Source organism: Podarcis melisellensis (assembly GCF_964234715.1).
Source record: "Podarcis melisellensis genome assembly, chromosome: 4".
NCBI lineage: Eukaryota > Metazoa > Chordata > Lepidosauria > Squamata > Lacertidae > Podarcis > Podarcis melisellensis.
This window is the reverse complement of record NC_138531.1, coordinates 104,263,956-104,282,584: the sequence shown is the minus strand read 5'-3', so window position 1 is coordinate 104,282,584 and position 18,629 is coordinate 104,263,956. Positions and strand designations below refer to the sequence as shown.

General features: G+C 46.8%; 2 protein-coding genes and 1 long non-coding RNA gene across 8 annotated transcripts in view; 2 read left to right on the top strand and 1 right to left on the bottom strand.

Annotated features, from left to right (window-relative positions):
• Positions 1 to 18,629, top strand: part of LOC309369153 (uncharacterized protein) — a 33,436-nt gene that overhangs the window by 9,312 nt on the left and 5,495 nt on the right. Inside the window, exon 2 of the mRNA XM_081909886.1 lies at positions 9,910 to 10,036. Within this exon, the coding sequence (XP_081766012.1) occupies positions 10,003 to 10,036 (34 nt within the window). The 5' untranslated portion in view covers positions 9,910 to 10,002. The remainder of the gene's footprint in view (positions 1 to 9,909; positions 10,037 to 18,629) is intronic.
• The window catches only part of LOC309369084 (uncharacterized protein), an 86,943-nt gene continuing 72,078 nt past the window's right edge, over positions 3,765 to 18,629 (top strand). Inside the window, exons 1-3 of one of the 6 annotated variants that reach the window (XM_081909720.1) lie at positions 3,767 to 3,908; positions 5,110 to 5,600; positions 5,806 to 5,887. In XM_081909720.1, coding sequence (XP_081765846.1) covers positions 5,199 to 5,600; positions 5,806 to 5,887 — 484 coding nt within the window. In that variant the 5' untranslated portion in view covers positions 3,767 to 3,908; positions 5,110 to 5,198. Of the gene's footprint in view, positions 3,936 to 4,014; positions 4,136 to 5,109; positions 5,601 to 5,805; positions 5,888 to 18,629 lie in introns of those variants that run through there. The other 5 variants (XM_081909719.1, XM_081909717.1, XM_081909718.1 and 2 more) reach the window with 5 other exon arrangements.
• On the bottom strand, positions 11,362 to 13,871 carry LOC309369384. Its single transcript, XR_014168076.1, has 3 exons — positions 13,549 to 13,871; positions 12,407 to 13,159; positions 11,362 to 11,521 (listed from the first exon to the last, which is right to left on the bottom strand). It is a non-coding gene; the product is annotated as an uncharacterized lncRNA (long non-coding RNA).

The window sequence follows — 18,629 nt, the reverse complement described above, 5'->3', positions numbered from 1 at the left end:
GAATCAGTCCTCTGACCGTCTCAAAGGTGGCTAAGTATTCTAACTGGCGGGGTTTTTCTTCCATCAAATACTTCCTAAGGTGTTGCAGGCGTTCTTCATTAAAGGAGCCCCCTCTTGGCCACCGTAACTCTGGTTTAGCGGAGGCTGTCCCAGCGGGCCAAGTATCTGTACAGAGATCTTCTAACTTCTGCTTCGATAGCAATTTGTGGCCGGGAATAGATTTCCAATAAGAGATGACAAACTCAAGAGGGGAGTCGGTGTCCCTCTGGGATTCGGATGGCTTCCTTGAAGCCTTCCTCCCGGAGCGAGCCCGCTCATGTTTGGAAGCTTGGGTACCCATTTTATTCACGCGTGTCTAGGTAAAGAGAAGGGAGAGGGGTCGTTAGGGATATAGGGCTTTGGGAAAAAGGGTTTCGCTGTTTGGCAACTTCCTAACGGGTTTCTTTAGAGAGCTCTTCTTGCCTATTTTATCACTTCCTTTCTTACTCTTCTAATTCTTAAGGGGTTCTCTCTCCACTCTGCCAAGTCCCACCCAACTCTTCTTGGGTTATTTCCCCCTGGCAACCTCCTACCTATCGTCACAAACTCAGAAGAGGGGCCCTACTGGACGCCCGCGTCGTGCGGTGCCAGATCGGGTGATCCCTTGATAGGATTTCGGACGGAAAATCCCCCTTGCTATCGGAAGCGGGCTCACGCACGATACACGTGTTACGTGGCCCGACCGGTGCGGCTGGGATTAATCAATAGGACAGCAAGACCCCTTCCTGCCCCCTCCGTAAGGGCGCTCGGGAAGTTCGGAAGAAGAACTCCAGCCCCTTGCTATCAACTGAGATGTCCGTTGCGGGGAGTCGGCTGTCTTTCCAAGCCGGGTCTCTCCGTCTTATTTTCGGACTCTCAGTTGGTGCGGCTGGCTGGAGAATTTGAGAAGAAGAAGAGATAGAGCTCAGAGCCCCCCTTTCGGGCTGAGCGACGGTCTACGGTCTCTCTCACCACTTAGACCAAGAGATAGATGAGAAGGAACGATAGATAGAAGGGCAGAGAATTCGGTTGCCAGGAGACTTCCAACCCCCCTTCCCACCAGTGCACTGGATTTCCTATACTCACGCGTCTTCCGTGCGGATCCCGGGATCGTAGAAGCCGGCTGGATGTCCCTTTGCTCCCCGGCTGAACCCTTGGGACGTTTGATTACCGCCCGGAAGATGGCCGGAGGTCCAGAGGGTCTTCCCGGACAAGATGGCCCGGAGCCGGCTGAAGATTTCGGGGCCCCCGGTCAGCAACACGGGAGAACCGCTCGTCCCTGTTCGGGCGCCAAATGTTACGGAAAATCCCGGGTGCGGGGCTACCCTGCCACCCGGTTCGTCGGACAGAGTCCGCGGGTCCTAGCGGAAGAAATAAGCTCAGCCGGAGACTGGAGCAAGATGCGGAGATCCGAGTTTATTGCGCAACAGGTTCAAGATGGTATTGAACCCCGAGAATGGGGTGACATAGACTTTTAAAAGTTCCCTCCAAGTCCCAGAATACAATGCAAAAAACGTCATGAATATGTTATGGGAAGGTTGGGTTACATGTAAACACGTCATGAATACATTACAGATGGGTAGGGTTACACATATTAGCATTTCAGGAAGGGAGGGGAAGATATGCAGAGTAAGGAATATGCATAGATAACATGGATAAACAGTTCTTGAGTACAGGTGATGGCGAGACAATGGTACAGATATGCGTCGTCTGCCACCTGACATTGCCCGGAGGAAGTGTTTGGCAGGACGATTCGAGCGGATTAGAGGTCTTCCTGAGTACGTGACCTGTCGCTCAGGGGATTATGGCAGTGGAGCGGTAACATGGAGTCCAGAGGGAGCTGAATAAAATGGCGTCAAAATGGAGAGAATCGGAGCTTTGGCTGATTTTATATCATTTTCCGAAGGTTACGGCTGCTTTGCCGGTCAAGTGTGTATTGTATATTGAGAACGGAAACAAATGGATACATTGTAACAAGACTTTGACAGTTTTACGAGGCCCCAGGTTTCGGTTCCATTGTTCTCGCAGTGGGGGGCCGTCAGCAGCTTGTCAGTGAGTTCAATGAGGCGTGCAAGAGCTCCCTGAGCTAGCTCCTGCAGGATGAATGCACGGCTGTGATTGGCTAAGGCGCAGCCCGTTTTGTGAATGGGGCTACAATGTAATACGGTCGACTCACGTTGGAAATAGGAGGGAGAAAGGTATAGAAAAGATGGGGCTTATTTCGCCCGCGTGAAGGGAGGAAAAGAGAGCCTTTTATTTACAAGGCAAGGCAGGGGTATAGTGTGGTGCTTGTGCAACGGTGTGGGGCTGAAGGTTCGGGGCCAGGCTGGTCACTGTGGAGGTCATCGGCTCGGGCCCCTTCTGGGAGCGCTGGGGAAGGATGGGTACCCCCCCCCTTGCTCCTTCCGTATCAGACTAGACCCCCCCCCCAAAAAAAAAGACGAGAGAGAAAGGCCAGGGATAAAGAGAAGGATCCCAGCCCAGAGTCTGGCTGCTGCATTGGGGACCAGTTTCCCAGTGTCTCCCAGGGCAGCTCCCCACAGAGGCCACTGCAGCCATCCCCTCGCACCCAGAGCAGGGCATCCCAGGACCACATCCTCTCTCTCCCAAAGGGGTTGTTGCTGGAAAACCAGCTGAGCCGGAAATGGGCACTGCTACTCACTGAGCCCCCAGGGACCTGGGCATCAATGGCTGTGCGTGTGTTAAGCCATCTAACAGAATAATAATAATAAATCACCCGCCTAAATTTCAAGGGAAATGTCTTTGGCCCCGTCCACTTGGCCCTCAGGGGGTTGGCCAGAAACATACCTGGCCCTCGGAGCAAAGAAAAAGGGACCCCACCCCAGGAGTCTGTCTGGAAAACAGCAGAGAGTCCAAGTGCAAATAAGGAGACAGAAGGAGGGGAGTGGGGGTGGGGGGAGAACAACTCCTGAGGACCCCCAGGTGAGGACCCCCACTAGAGCCAAGCATCCATTTTTCACAAGATACAAATGACTCCCTTGTCAGTCAGTTCTGACTTCATGCATTGACTGGAAGGCAGGAGCAACCAGGCTGATTCATCTCCCAGAAATCTCGGTTGGCGGAGTCTGTAACCTGAGGCGTCTGCAACCTGATGCGTTTGTAACCCGAGGTATCACTGTATATAGTTTTCACTCAGGTCCACGTCAGTTACTTTAGGCGGGAAGCCCTGGGTGTTGCTGCTACAATGTTGACAGCCTATAAAAGCCGGCCGGCTGAGCTGTTTGCTGTCCAGTTCTGTTCCAGCTTACAAATAAAGAGCTGCTTTGGAGAAATCGCTGCATCGTCTCCCCACTATTGAACACAGAGCCCAGCCAAGAGCCAAAATCCCCCCCAAAAGGATCCCTTGCCATAGGCTGAGCCAGGGGGCAGCTGCCCCCTTAGAGCCATTAAAAAGAACAGAAATGAATAGAGATCAGAGTTCTGCCCTGGCCACGTGAGTGTGCAATGGGGGGGGGGCTGAGCTGGGGGGACACGGCACGGCAAGGGTTAAAGGGAACCGAGCTGCCTTCCTAGAGAGGCCAGGATGAGGTTTCCGGCTTCCCAGGCAGCAAGGTCCCTCTTCTTCCTTTGTCGTGTCCTCCTCTTCGTCCCCCCCCCCCCCGGGACCCTCCTCTCTTTCCCAGCATCAGGGTCTTTGCCAGGGAGGCTTCTCTTCTCAGAGCCCAATTCTGGGAGAGAGCGAGAGAGGGCTGAGCTGGAGGGGGGGGGTCTGGCCTTGCAAGGGTTAAAGGGAACAGAGCTGCCTTCCTAGAGAGGCCAGGAAGCAAGGGGGGCAGGTCCTCCAGAGCCAAGCCCCCTCCCTCCCCAGTCCTTCCCTGCTTGGGTGTCTCTCCTGCAAGGGCTGCCTCGCTCTCCCCTCCCGGGATCTGGTGAGTCTCCTCTCTCTCTGGGATCTGGTGGGGGTCCCAGGGCTGCAGCAGGGGAGGGGGCCTGGGGGGCCTGATCTGCTCCTGCGCGGGGGGGGGGGTGGACCCCAAGTCAGGGAGGAGAATGTCAGGGGTGCAAAGACCCCCCCCCATATGCTCCTGCTACCCACAGGAGGAGGGAGCCCCGGGGCTGAGAGCCAGAGCTTTTTGCCAGACTCCCCAGGAGGAAGGTCAGAGAAGGAAAGAGCGCGTGCCAGGAAGGGGGGGGGGGACCCCAAGTCAGGGAGGAGGAGAGGGTCCTGCCAGGGAGGGGCCAGGTCTGCCGCGCTCTCCTTCCTGCAGATCAGAGGATCCCAAACTCATCTGGCCTTCCGCCCCCCCCCTTTCAGAAAAACAATGACTCCCCCGAAATCTCCCTTCTTTAAGTCTGGCTGCTGCATTGGGGACCAGTTTCCCAGTGTCTCCCAGGGCAGCTCCCCACGGAGGCCACTGCAGCAATCCCCTCGCACCCAGAGCAGGGCATCCCAGGACCACATCCTCTCTCTCCCAAAGGGATTGTTGCTGGCAAAGCAGCCGGAAATGGGCGCTGCTCCTCACTGAGCCTCCAGGGACCTGGGCATCAAGGGCTGTGCATGTGTTAAGCCATCTAAGAGAATAATAATGTCCAGATACATTCCTGGCCCTCAGAGCAAAGAAAAAGGGACCCCACCCCAGGAGTCTGTCTGGAGAGCGGCAGAGAGTCCAAGTGCAAGAAAAGGAGACAGAAGCAGGCGAGTGGGGGTGGGGGGAGCAACTCCTGAGGACCCCCAGGTGAGGACCCCCACTAGAGCCAAGCATCCATTTCCCACAAGATACAAATTATTCCCTTGTCAGTCAGTTCTGACTTCTTGCATTTACTCGAAGGCAGGAGCAACTAGACTGATTCACCTCAGAGAAATCCCTTCAGTTGCCTCCCCATTTTGCATCGCAATCTTCCTTCTAGGAGGGCTAGAGTCTGCTTCCTCCTCGTCCTCCTCTCCATCTTCTTCTTCTTCCTCTTCTCTCCTCCTCCTCCTCCTCCTCCGTCTTCTTCTTCAGAAGATATCTCATGGTTTGGTACAGTCCCGCCCTGGTTCCTAGGAAGACTCATCCATGCTTGCTCAAGGAACATTTCTCTTCCTCTGACCTAAAAATTCTGTAACAAAACAATGTATTTGCTTTATAGGATTTGCTAGCGCCTCATTAGCACAGGCAGAACTTGGCAGAAGACCAAAGGGTTCCTTCCGATCTCTCAGAGGCTTCCTGAGAGCACAGATGGATGAGCGAGACTCGGCTGGCCCTGAAGCAGGAAGAGGCCATGCAAGCCAAACTGGGAGCAGTGGGGGATTCTGGGAAAACTCTGGGCAGAAGATCCTGGGTGAGGAGGACACCCTCTGCTCAGAGGTGCAGAGCCAGCAGTTGAGGCAGTTCTGCTGCCAGGAGGCCAAAGGACCCCGAGAGGTTTGCCGCCGACTCTACCAATTTTGCCACCAATGGTTAAAGCCAGAAAGGCACACGAAAGCTGAGATGCTGGACCTGGTGATCTTGGAGCAGTTCCTGGCTGTCCTTCCACCGGAGATGGAGAGCTGGGTGAGGGACTGTGGAGCGGAGACCAGTTCCCAGGCAGTGGCCCTGGCCGAAGGTTTCCTCCTGAGTCAGGCAGAGGAGAGAAAGCAGGTGAGAGAGACTTTCCTCTGGATACTCCCAAGGGGCTCCAAACAGGATGGAGAACATCCCATAATGCTCTACTGTTGGCCCATTCTTTTCCTGGGAAGGCATCCATGGGATGAGATCTAACACCCTTAAACTTCTATCCTTGTCATTCTCTTTCTAACATTTCTCACCATTCATTTTCTGTTTTGAATCCTTGTTGCTCTTTCAGAAAAGGGATCGTTTTGCAGAAATGGACCTGGATTCCTGTGAGGCAGAGAGGCCTCCGTTGGACACCAGAGAGAGGCCACTGGGTAAGGAGGAAGGTGGCTTTTCTCCATTTGGTCTCGTTCTGTTGGTTTTCCAACTAATCTGTGAGTTCTTTTTTTTGGGGGGGGGAACAGTTGGGAACAAGGGTCCAAAGGAAGGGAGAAATAGTTTTGCACAACTAACATGAAATTTGCACAAATGTCCAACTGCACTCAGCAGGTAAGGCTTTCTGAAAGGCCCATCTGTAGTTAGAGATGCCCTGTTTCACCTGTGAGAGAAGCAGGCACTTCTGGCATCCTGCTTATCTTTTTTCTCTTGCAGGAGACAGAACGATGCCGGCAAGACCTCCTGATCCATCTTTTCATGGGGGCAGAAGGGAAGCAGTGGCTGTGGAACCAGAAGCTGGGGAAGCTGCCTTGTGGGGACAGAAGCTGAGGGTTGGCACAATGTCATGGACTGGTTGGGCACAGAGGAATGGTGGGAGGAAGCAGCCAGGGAACCAGGAAGGGAAGACGTCTCGGACCCCAAGAAGTAGAGGTAGAAGAAGGATGGGCGGTCAGAGGGAGAAGCCTGGGAAGAGGAGGTGTCAGAAGCTGAAGGGGCAACAGGGTTTAGTGAGCTGGGAGACTCTGAGGCAGAATGCAGTCCAGAATCGGAGGCAGAAGAGGGGGGAGGCGAGTGGAGGAGGGAGGATGAGAGGCTGAGGTGAGTCAGGAGAAGGAGGAGCCACCGGGGGCTCCCTCTCCTTCTGCCAGAAGCCACCCTCCCTGCTTGTCTCTCGGAGCCAGGAGATGTCTGAGAATGGAAGGGCAAAGGCAGGCTGCACACTGGCGCACTGTTCAATCGCTTGCCAGAAACCCCAGAGAGGAGGGGGCTTGGAAAGCTGTGGGGAGTTGGGGGCCTTCACTCTTGGCAACTGCTTTTGTGGAGGAAGACACTGTCTTAAAATTCTACTCAATATTGATCCTGAGCAGAACTACAATGTATAGTTAGCAGAGTGAAATTGTAAAGACGTTGCAGTATCCCCCAAAATAGACCAGAGGCAATTGTATTTCATCCAGCAGAGCTTTACTGCTACTGAAGGCAAATGAGCATAATGGTCCCACATCCAAAACGTTCAGGATTGGCCCTGTTCATAAGAAATCCAGTTGCAGCAGACTTAACTGAAATTTCCCACAACTTATAATAAATTTAAACCTTAACACTCAGCATACTATGTACAGAACACCAGAAGGAAGAGAGAGAGAGAGAGAGAGAGAGAGAGAGAGAGAGAGAGAGAGAGAGAGAGAGATTGAAACCCAGGCTCCTTCTGGCCTCTTCTTATAGTCAGCATGACCTTGACAGAAGAGATGACAGAACCCCTTTAACCCAGCTGTACTCAGCTTCTCTGAAGGAATAACCCAAACATCAGGAACCTTCTGCTTGTTTCTTTTACGCAGAGAAGCTTCCGGAACCCTCTTGAATTAATTAGTATTGTTGTTGTTCTTTAGTCATTTAGTCGTATCCGACTCTTCGTGACCCCCTGGACCAGAGCACGCCAGGCCCTCCTGTCTTCCACTGCCTCCCGCAATTTGGTCAAACTCATGCTGGTAGCTTCGAGAACACTGTCCAACCATCTCGTCCTCTGTCATCCCCTTCTCCTTGTGTCCTCCATCCTTCCCAACATCAGGGTCTTTTCCAGGGAGTCTTCTCTTCTCATGAGGTAGCCAAAGTCTTGGAGCCTCAGCTTCAGGATCCGTCCTTCCAGTGAGCACTCAGGGCTGATTTCCTTCCGAATGGAGAGGTTTGATCTTCTTGTAGTCCATGGGACTCTCAAGAGTCTCCTCCAGCACCAGAATTCAAAAGCATCATTTCTTCAGCGATCAGCCTTCTTTATGGTCCAGCTCTCACTTCCATACATCACTACTGGGAAAATCATAGGTTTAACTATACGGACCTTTGTTGGTAAGGTGATGTCTCTGCTTTTTAAGTGCTGTCTAGGTTTGTCATTGCTTTTCTCCGAAGAAGCAGGCGCCTTTTAATTTTGTGACTGCTGTCACCATCTGCAGTGGAGCCCAAGAAAGTAAAATCTCTCACTGCCTCCATTTCTTCCCCTTCTATTTGCCAGGAGGTGATGGGACCAGTGGCCATGATCTATGTTTTTTAATGTTGAGCTTCAAACCATATTTTGCACTCTCCTCTTTCACCCTCATTAAAAGGTTCTTTAATATCTCCTCACTTTCTACCATCAATGTTTTGTCATCTGCATATCTGAGGTTGTTGATATTTCTTCTGTGTCCAGTACTGTGTCCAGTTCTGGGCACCACAGTTCACACTTCAAAACGACCTTGACAGATTAGAGAACTGGGCCAAAACAAACAAGATGAATTTTAACAGGGAGAAATGTAAAGTATTGCACTTGGGCAAAAAAAATGAGAGGCACAAATACAAGATGGGGGACACCTGGCTTGAGAGCAGTACATGTGAAAAGGATCTAGGAGTCTTGGTTGACCACAAACTTGACATGAGCCAACAGTGTGACGCGACAGCTAAAAAAGCCAATCCAATTCTGGGCTGCATCAATAGGAGTATAGCATCTAGATCAAGGGAAGTAATAGTGCCACTGTATTCTGCTCTGGTCAGACCTCACCTGGAGTACTGTGTCCAGTTCTGGGCACCACAGTTCAAGAAGGACACTGACAAACTGGAACGTGTCCAGAGGAGGGCAACCCAAAGGGTCTGGAAACGATGCCTTATGAGGAACCGCTAAGGGAGCTGGGCATGTTTAGCCTGGAGAAGAGGAGGTTAAGGGGTGTTATGATAGCCATGTTCAAATATATAAAAGGATGTCACATAGAGGAGGGAGAAAGGTTGTTTTCTGCTGCTCCAGAGAAGCGGACACGGAGCAATGGATCCAAACTACAAGAAAGAAGATTCCACCTAAACATTAGGAAGAACTTCCTGACAGTAAGAGCTGTTGGACAGTGGAATTTGCTGCCAAGGAGTGTGGTGGAGTCTCCTTCTTTGGAGGTCTTTAAGCAGAGGCTTGACAACCATATGTCAGGAGTGCTCTGATGGTGTTTCCTGCTCGGCAGGGGGTTGGACTCCATGGCCCTTGTGGTCTCTTCCAACTCTATGATTCTATGATTCTTCCGGCAATCTTAATTCCAGCTAGGGATTCATCCAGTCCAGCCTTTCGCATGATGAATTCTGCATATAAGTTAAATAAGCCGGGAGACAATATACAGCCTTGTCGTACTCCTTTATAGGAAATACTTTCTGCACTAAGACATGCAAAGTGACAGACCCTCCGGGAATGAGCTGCTCTTCTCATTACTCCAGAACCTCAGCCAAGATTGTGAATATCGTGTTCTTGCTGATAAAGAGTTAACTCTAGCTGTGAAGTGTGGGATTTCCTGCCCATATAACTCTGTGACAACAGCCTTCTGAATGTTGCTAGTAGGATTCATCTGTAGTTGCAGTTTTCATGGAATCCTAGAGTTGAAAGGGACCCCAAGGGTCATCAAGTCCCACCCCCTGCATTGCAGGAGTCTCAGCTAGATCCTCCAAGACAGATGGCCATCCAAACTAGGCTTATTGTATTTCTGTATTCATCACTGAATGCTAAAACAGGCTTCTAAGCAGTGGACAGACAATTACAAATAGTGTCCAGGATTTACCTAGCCAGCCCCATCCGCTGCTAAATGGGGCCTGCCCCCCACTCCTCCCCCTCTCCATGCCCCCATGAACCCCTTGAATTTGGCTCTAGGGCACTGGGAGGGAACCTCCCCAGAACAACTCACGGGTAGAGGAGAAAGGGGATCCTTCCATCGGGGAAACGGGAATGCTTGCGTAGGCAGAATAACTTGAAAACCACCAGGAGGAGTACCACCTATTTGCACAAAGATGAATGTCCGTAACTAAAACATAGAATTCGATTAAAGCGTTAAAATAGGCATCCATAATTAAAATGTGCAGCAAAGCAATCCTACTGAAACAACGCAGCAATTAACAGGAAGGAAGGAGACAGAGCATTATGTAGCATGTCATATTTCTGCTGTCTCAGAGGAGCACATTTCCCTTTTAGGGTCCAGTGTGCTTTGAAGACGTCACTGTTTGTTTCACGGACGAGGAGTGGGCGTTGCTGGATCCTGACCAGAGAGCTCTGCATAAGGACGTCATGGAGGAGAATCGTGGGATCGTGGCCTCTCTTGGTAAGGCTCCCTGTGGGATCATCGTATCTGCCTGGAAATTCAAAAAATACCTCTATGTGACGAACCTCATATATTTTCACAGAGCTCAACAGCGCCCCCTACAACAACGGGAAACCTAACACTCCCACAATAAACCTTGAACAATAAATTACTGTTTTTTCTTGTATATATAATTTTTAAAATTATTTTCCATTTAATATTGTACATTCGCATCATCATTATCCGCTATACCACCCTGGCTCTTTAGATCCTCGACTTCCTTCCCTCCTGCCTCAGATTTCGAAATTAACATTTATATCATTGCAATTTGTACATTTTCCAATTCTTATTACACTCATTACAGAATGTCTCAAGATTTAAATATAGAAAGGTAGAAAATTTCTCATTACAAGTCTTCAGACAACCCTGCTAGTGATGTTAATTGCTTACAATAATCTTTCAGATATCATATAAATTTACTCCAACCCTTTTGGAATACTTAATCATGCTGGTATTCCTGTCAGTGTCACCAGATATGCAAAGTCCATTATTTTCATCTGCCAATCTTCTTACAGAAATTCTCACCATGTCAATTAATACTGAGTTCGGGAACCTTTAGCTTTAATTCTGGCCTTGCAACGTCTTCCCATGGAGTGAAGCAAGTTTTTTAGTTCTGCAGCTGTGATAATGTGAAACCAAGACTGAATTATTGCCTCTATTAATTGGGCTTTATTGCTGGGTTGCTTCTGACTAACAAGTTTCTTTAGTTGGCTCCATAGATTTTCAATTTGGTTAAGGTCTGGACTATTCCCCGGCCATTCCAGCAGTGGAATTGATTCTCTTGAAACCACCTTTTGCACACAGCAGCAACATGACATGGAGCTGAATCCTGCTGAAATAGAAAACAAACAAACAGATACAGTGGTGCCTCGCAAGACAAAATTAATTCGTTCTGCGAGTTTTTTCGCCTAGCGAATTTTTCGTCTTGCGAAGCACGGAATCCCATAGGAATGCATTGAAATTCAATTAATGTGTTCCTATGGTCAAAAAAAGTCCAAACAATGCCCAATTTGGTACAACAAGAGTTTATTAACTGCTCTTTAAAGTCACACATACTGTAAAGAGCAGTTCAAAAATTGAAGGAACAATAAATTAAGTTTCTAAACATGACAGAAAAACATTTAAAAATCAACAAAGTGTACCGTACATTTTCTAAGACTCTGGGGGACAACTCGAAGAAGGTTCCTCTTCCACTCTTTGCTTCTTGCTGAAGAACCTGTCCATGGTCTGCTGCTTCATCTGCCTTTTCAGCACCTCGCTGAAAGGCGACATGACCGTCGTATGAAAAGTGTTCACAAGGTCATGTATCACGTGCTTGTTAGGGTGGTGCCGCTGTTCAAAAGCCTGCACCTCATTCCACTTCTGGCAAATGTCCCTCAGGTCTTTGGAGGACAGCCGTTCCTCAGTTGCTTCCTCCTCTTCCAGCGAGGCCTGCTTCTGCGCAGCCTCTGCGTGCAGTCAGACCAGCTCCTGGGTGGTCAGCTCGTGGTCGTGCTCCTCCACCAGCTCGCTGACGTCCTCCTCTGTGACCTCCAGGCCCATGGTCCTCCCCAAGGCAACAATGTCCTGCACCACTGTTGACTCTGGTGCATCAGAGTCACTTGGTGCCACACAGTCCGGCCACAGGCTGCGCCATGCGCAATTCAAATTTCTCTGGCTGATCCCGTTCCAGGCCGTGGTGATCATCTTCAAGCAGGTGACGATGTCGAAGTGGTCCTTCCAGAATTCCCGCAGGGTGATGGTGGTGCAGTCAGTCACCTCGAAGCATCGCCTGAAAAGCTCCTTGGTGTAGAGTTTTTTGAAATTGGCGATGAGCTGCTGATCCATTGGCTGGAGCAGTGGCGTGGTGTTAGGCGGCAGGAACATGATTCTGATGAAGCTGAACTCCTCCAACAAGTCCAACTCAAGGTCTTTAGGATGAGCAGGAGCATTGTCCATCAGAAGCAAAGCCTTCAGCGGCAGGTCGTTGTCCAGCAGGTACTGTTTGACAGCAGGGCCAAAAGCAAGATTGACTCAGTCCACAAACAGCACACGTGTGACCCAAGCCTTACTGTTGGATTGCCACATGACACTCAGCTGCTCCTTGTCGACCTTGTGTTTCTTGAAGGCCCATGGGTTCTCCGAGTGGTACACCAGCAGGGGCTTGATCTTCAGGTCGCCGCTTGCATTGGCACAGAAGAGCAGGGTCAGACGGTCCTTCATGGGCTTGTGGCCAGGCAACTTGGCCTCCTCCTGTGTGATGAAAGTCCTTTTGGGCATCCTGTTCCAAAACAGCCCGGTCTCGTCGCAGTTGAAGACCTGCTGTGGAACGTAGCCCTCCATCTTCACAACCTCCAGGAACTCCGCTGCAAAGTCTTCAGCTGCAGGAACATCAGAACTGGCAGCCTCTCCATGCCTGACCACGCTGTGGATTCCAGATCTTGCCCTGAACCGGTCAAACCAGCCTCTGCTTGCCTTGAAGACTTCTGGCTCGCCTGAGGTTCCTGGCTGTTCCCGGACGAGGTCTGCGTGCAAGGCCTTGGCCTTCTCACAAATGACGGCCTCAGTCACTGTGTCCCCTTGCACACTGCTTCTCTTCTAACCAGATGAGCAGCAACTTCTCGACCTCCTCCAGAACAGCTGGGCGGTTCTTCACAATCCTGGTGACTCCCTTGGCTGCATCCGTCGCAAGGATCTTCTCCCTCATCTTCAGGATGGTCCCGATGGTTGATGGATTCCTCCCGTACTCCCTGGCGAGGTCTGTCACACGCATTCTGCCATCGTGCTTCCGGATGATATCCTTCTTCATTTCCAGCGTCACCTTCTCCTTCTTCCTCTCGCCAGCCTCTGCAGCAGCAGTCTTCTTGGGTCCCATGGCAGCACAGCTCCTACTTTGTAAACTCAGAAAAAATAATAATCAGTGCTTCACTTCCAAAAAATTCAAAAGCACCCAGCCACCCACCACACAGAAATTCAAACCCAGAACCAAGTCCTTGAATTCCAAACACCCCAACCCAAAATCCAACCCCCCCCCAAAAAAAAGTTTTAAAAGTTTAACTTACGAAATGGCTGCAAATCACCAAAGTCTTCAAAATCCTCAAATGGCTGCAAAAGAAGTTTTGGAAAAGCTTTCAAAATCACGAAAGTCTTCAAAAACCTCAACTGTTCCCCCAGCCACCCACCCACCGCACAGAAATTGCAAACCCCTCCCCAACTGTTCCCCCAGCCCCTCTCCAACTGTTGCAAACCCCAGCTCCCAGATTCTTGCAAACCTCTCCCCAACTGTTCCCCCAGCCACCCACCGCACAGAAATTCAAACCCAGAATTATTTTTTTAAAAAAAAACCACATGGCCCAATGGTCACAAAAAATCATAAAAAACCACACAATCTCCCAGATTCTTGCAAACCTCTCCCCAACACCAAGTCCTTGAATTCCAATCACCCCAACCCAAAATCCAAAAAACCCCAAAAAAGTTTTAAGAGTTTAACTTACCAAATGGCTGCAAAAGAAGTTTTGGAAAAGCTTCAAAAATCAGAAAAGTCCTCAAAAACCTCAAAAAAGGCTACCACACCGCGTGCTATGTGTTGCTCCTTGAAGTTCAAGTCGCAACTGCACCTCTTCAAGCAATGCACCCTGGGTATTAACGGTTTTACGAAAAAGGAAACAAACTTGCAAGACGTTTTCGTCTTGCGAAGCAAGCCCATAGGGAAATTCGTCTTGCGAAGCAACTCAAAAAACGGAAAACTCTTTCGTCTAGCGAGTTTTTCGTCTTACGAGGCATTCGTCTTGCGGGGCACCACTGTAGAAAGGTTCAGTATATGGGAAAAGATCACGTGCAGAACGCTTCAGTTTGGCCTCAAGTGTTTCATTTATGTATTTTAGAGCATTTACATTCCCTTTGATTTTTTTTAAATAATATTTATTAAAGTTTTAAAAGTTACAAAAAGAAAAGGTAAGCAAAAACAAAACAATACATCACAATAAGAAAAAAAGAAAGAAAAAGAGGGGAGAAAAGAGAAAAAAGAAAATACAGAAAAATAAAATCCAATAAAAAACACAGCAAATCTTCCCATAACATCTTTCATATACTTGTTTCCTTGACCTCCTCACACCTCCCTTTTTTGTATTCTAGTTCAGTTAACATTTCAGCAAATCCTTTCCATCTTTTCCAATTTTTGTCCTGTAATTTATCTTAATATAATGTAACTTTACTTTCCCTCCTTTCACCAATTAACAGTCTGTTTTTTCATAAACCTTTATAACATTTCTGCTAAAACCACATAGCTTCATTCCAACATCCTTCTAACATTCATTAATTTTACAATGCTTCTGTAGATAGTCTTTAAATTTCTTCCAGTCTTCCTCCACCGACTCTTCTCCCTGGTCTCGGTTCTGCCGGTCATTTCTGTGAGTTCCATGTAGTCCATCACTTTCATCTGTCATTCTTCCCGGGTGGGTAGATCTTGTGTCTTCCAATACTTTGCAATAAGTATTCTTGCTGCTGTTGTTGCATACATAAAGAAAGTTCTATCCTTCTTTGGCACCAATTGGCCGACCATGCCCAGGAGAAAGGCCTCTGGTTTCTTCAGAAAGGTATATCATCTCCCAGAAAGCCTTAATCCTTGGGCACGTCCACCAAAGGTGAAAGAATGTACGCTCAGTCTCTTTACATTTCCAACATTTATTATCGGGCAAATGATAATTTTTTGCAAGCTTGACTGGTGTCATGTACCATTTGTAGATCATTTTCATTATATTTTCTCTTAAGGCATTACATGCCGTGAACTTCATACCTGTGGTCCATAACTGTTCCCAGTCAGCCATCATAATATTATGACCAACATCTTGTGCCCATAAAATCATAACGGATTTCACCGTTTCATCCTGAGTATTCCATTTCAACAGCAAGTTATACATTCTTGACAAATTCTTAATTTTGGGATCTAACAGTTCTGTTTCCAATTTAGATTTTTCCACCTGAAAGCCAATTTTTTTTGTCCAAATTATATGCCTCCATTATTTGATAACAATGAAGCCAATCTCGCACTCTATTTTTTAATTTTTCAAAACTGCAGTTTTAATCTGTCTCCCTCTTGTTCCAAAATTTCCCAATATTTCGGCCATTTGGCCTCCATATTGAGCTTTTTCTGAGCCTTCGCTTCCATTGGTGACAACCACCTTGGGGTTTTATTTTCAAGCAAGTCCTTATATCTTATCCAGACATTAAACAGTGCTTTTCTGACAATATGGTTTTTAAACGCTTTATGTGCTTTGACCTTATCATAGCACAAGTATGCATGCCACCCAAATTCATTGTTAAAACCTTCTAAATCCAAAATGTCTGTGTTCCCAAGAAGCAGCCATTCTCTCAGCCAACAAAAGGCGGCTGATTCATAATAAAGTTTTAAGTCTGGCAGGGCAAATCCACCTCTTTCTTTAGCATCAGTTAATATCTTAAATTTTATTCGAGGCTTCTTGCCCTGCCAGACAAATCTAGAGATATCTCTCTGCCACTTCTTGAAACACTCCATTTTATCCAGGATTTGCAATGTTTGAAACAGAAACAGCATCCTTGGCAATACATTCATTTTTATCGCGGCAATTCGGCCTAGCAACGATATATTTCTAGGTCCTTTTCACTTCCATCCAACATTTTTCATAGTTATCCTTAAATAAATTCACATTCTTAGCAGTCATATTAACCCCTAGGTATTTAACTTTCTTAACCAGTGTTAATCCTGTCTCCTTCTGAAACCTCTCTCTCTCAGACACTGTTAGATTTTTCTCTAAAACCTTAGTTTTCATCTTATTCAACTTAAAACCCGCTACCTGACCAAATTCTTGAATCAGTTCAAGAACTCTTTTAGTACTAGATTCTGGCTCCTGTAATGTCAATACTAGATCATCTGCAAATGCTTTCACTTTGTACTGTTTGGCTCCGACTTGTATACCTTTAACCAATTGGTCCCTTCTAATCATATTTAGGAGAACCTCCAGGACCGAAATAAAAAACAATGGGGAAATTGGGCAACCTTGTCGTGTCCCTTTCTCTATCTTAAATTCTTCCATCACTACATTGTTCCTCCATCACCACATTGTTAACAATTAGTTTAGCTTTTTCTTCTGAATAAATTGCACCTATACCATTTCCAACCCCCATCCTCTGAAGATTTTTCTTCATAAAACTCTAAGAAATGTTGTCAAAAGCTTTCTCTGCGTCTACAAATATCAAAACTGTTTTAGTATTAATGTTCACTTGTAATTTTTCTAAGATATTAATTATATTTCTCGTATTGTCAGACAAATGTCTGCCCGGGAGAAAGCCTGCTTGGTCTTTATGTATCTCTTCCGCTAGTACTTTTTTTAATCTTTTAGCCAGAATGTCTGCAAAAATTTTATAATCCACATTAAGCAGAGAGATGGGGCGGTAATTCTTTTTAAATAATATTTATTAGAGTTTCAAAGAGGTTATAAAGCTAAAATGAAGAGAGAGAAAAAGAAAAAAGAAAAAGAAAAAAATACAAAATGTATAAAAACAGTTAAAAACAAATCGTTCTTTCCATGTCTTATCTTTCATTTGCTTGTTTCCCTGACCTCCTCACACCTCCCTTTTTTGTATTCTAGTTCAATAGTTGTTTCAGCAAGTCCTTACCCCTTTTGCTTTTATCTTGATATTTTATCATAATATATTATAACCTTACGTTTTCACATGTTAACAATCCATTTTTATGTACCCCTTAATAACATTATTGCTAAAACCACATAAATTCATTCCACATCCCTCTAACATTCCTTAATTTTACAGTGTTTCTGTAAATAGTCCTTAAATTTCTTCCAATCTTCTTCTACCGACTCTTCTCCCTGGTCTCAGATTCTTTTTAAATAATATTTATTAGATATGGGGCGGTAATTCTTAAGTTGTGTCTTCTTGGACTCAGTTTTCGGTATAAGTGTAATATAAGCTTCCTTCCACGACTCTGGTGCCTTTTCCCCCTCCAATATTTCATTGCAAACTTCCTTTAGTGGTTGAATTAACCAATCTTTCAAAGATCTATAATATTTTGAAGTTAAGCCATCCGGTCCTGGAGATTTACCCAGTTGCATATTCTGGATGGCACCTTCTACCTCCTGTTCCGTTATTCTATAGTTCAACATTAGATTATTTTCTTGAGAGATTTTTTGTAGACCATTTGGTCTACAAAATTGGTCTATATCAATCTCTTTCTGTGGCCCTTGTGTATATAGTTGTTTAAAGTATCTCTGGAAACATTTTCTAATCTCCACTGGATTCTGTATATTCTTTCCTTCCACTTCCAAATTTGTAATGGTGTTAAGTTTTTGTCTTTTTTTCATCTGCCAGGCTAGCAGTTTCCCACATTTATTAGCCGATTCAAATGTCTTTTGTCTCATCTGTTGCGTTAAATATTTCAAGGGTGTGAGCAGAAGAAAGAGCTGTGCAAAGGGAAGTCAAGACAGAGGATATACTTCTCTGTCCTCCACCTTCTCAGCCCCTTTCAGCACTGCCTCAAACGTCCTGTGCAGAATGGCACTGCGCATATCGCCACTGAACTTTGGCCTCATGATGCTCCAGAGATGAAGGGGGGAGAGGGTTAGATGCTGCCTCCTCCGAGTCTCCCTTGCCCCCTTTTCCCTCCTGCCTGTTCTTCCCCACCCGGAGCCCCCCTGGAGTTCTGCCCCCCACCCACCCCCACAACCCTGTCCATCCCCCACCAAAAAACCTCACCTCAGCTGGAGGAGGGCCTCCAAGGCCAGGGCCAGGCTCAGGGATTGATCACTACATTGTTCACAATTAATTTTGCCTTTTGTTCTGAGTAAATTGCACCTATACCATTTCCGAAACCTTGACCAACCCCCCTCCCCTGTAAATTCTTCTTCATAAAACTCCAAGAGATATTGTCAAAGGCTTTCTCTGCGTCCACAAATATCAGAACTGCTTTGGTATTAATATTCACTTGTAATTTTTCAAAAATGTTAATTATGTTCCTCGTATTGTCAGACAAGTGTCTGCCCGGGAGAAAGCCCGCTTGATCTTTATGAATTTCTTCTACTAGTACCTTTTTTAGTCTTTTAGCCAAAATATCTGCAAAAATTTTATAATCCACATTAAGCAAAGATATGGGGCGGTAGTTCTTAAGCTGTGTCTTCTCAGACTCTGTTTTCGGTATAAGTGTAATATAAGCTTCCTTCCACGACTCTGGTGCCCTTTTCCCCTCCAGTATTTCATTACAGACTTCCTTCAATGGTTGTATTAACCATTCTTTCAAAGATCTGTAATATCCTGAAGTCAAACTATCCAGCCCTGGAGATTTGCCTAATTGCATGTTCTGAATGGCCCCTTCTACCTCCTGCTCCGTTATTTTGTAATTCAACATTAGCTTATTTTCTTGAGAGATTTTTTGTAGTCCATTTGTTTTCAGAAATCGGTCAATGCCTATTTCTTTCTGTGTCTCCTGTGTATATAATTGTTTAAGTGTTCTGGAAACACTTTCTGATCTCCACTGGATTTTGTATATTCTTTCCTTCCACTTCCAGATTTGTAATGGTATTAAATT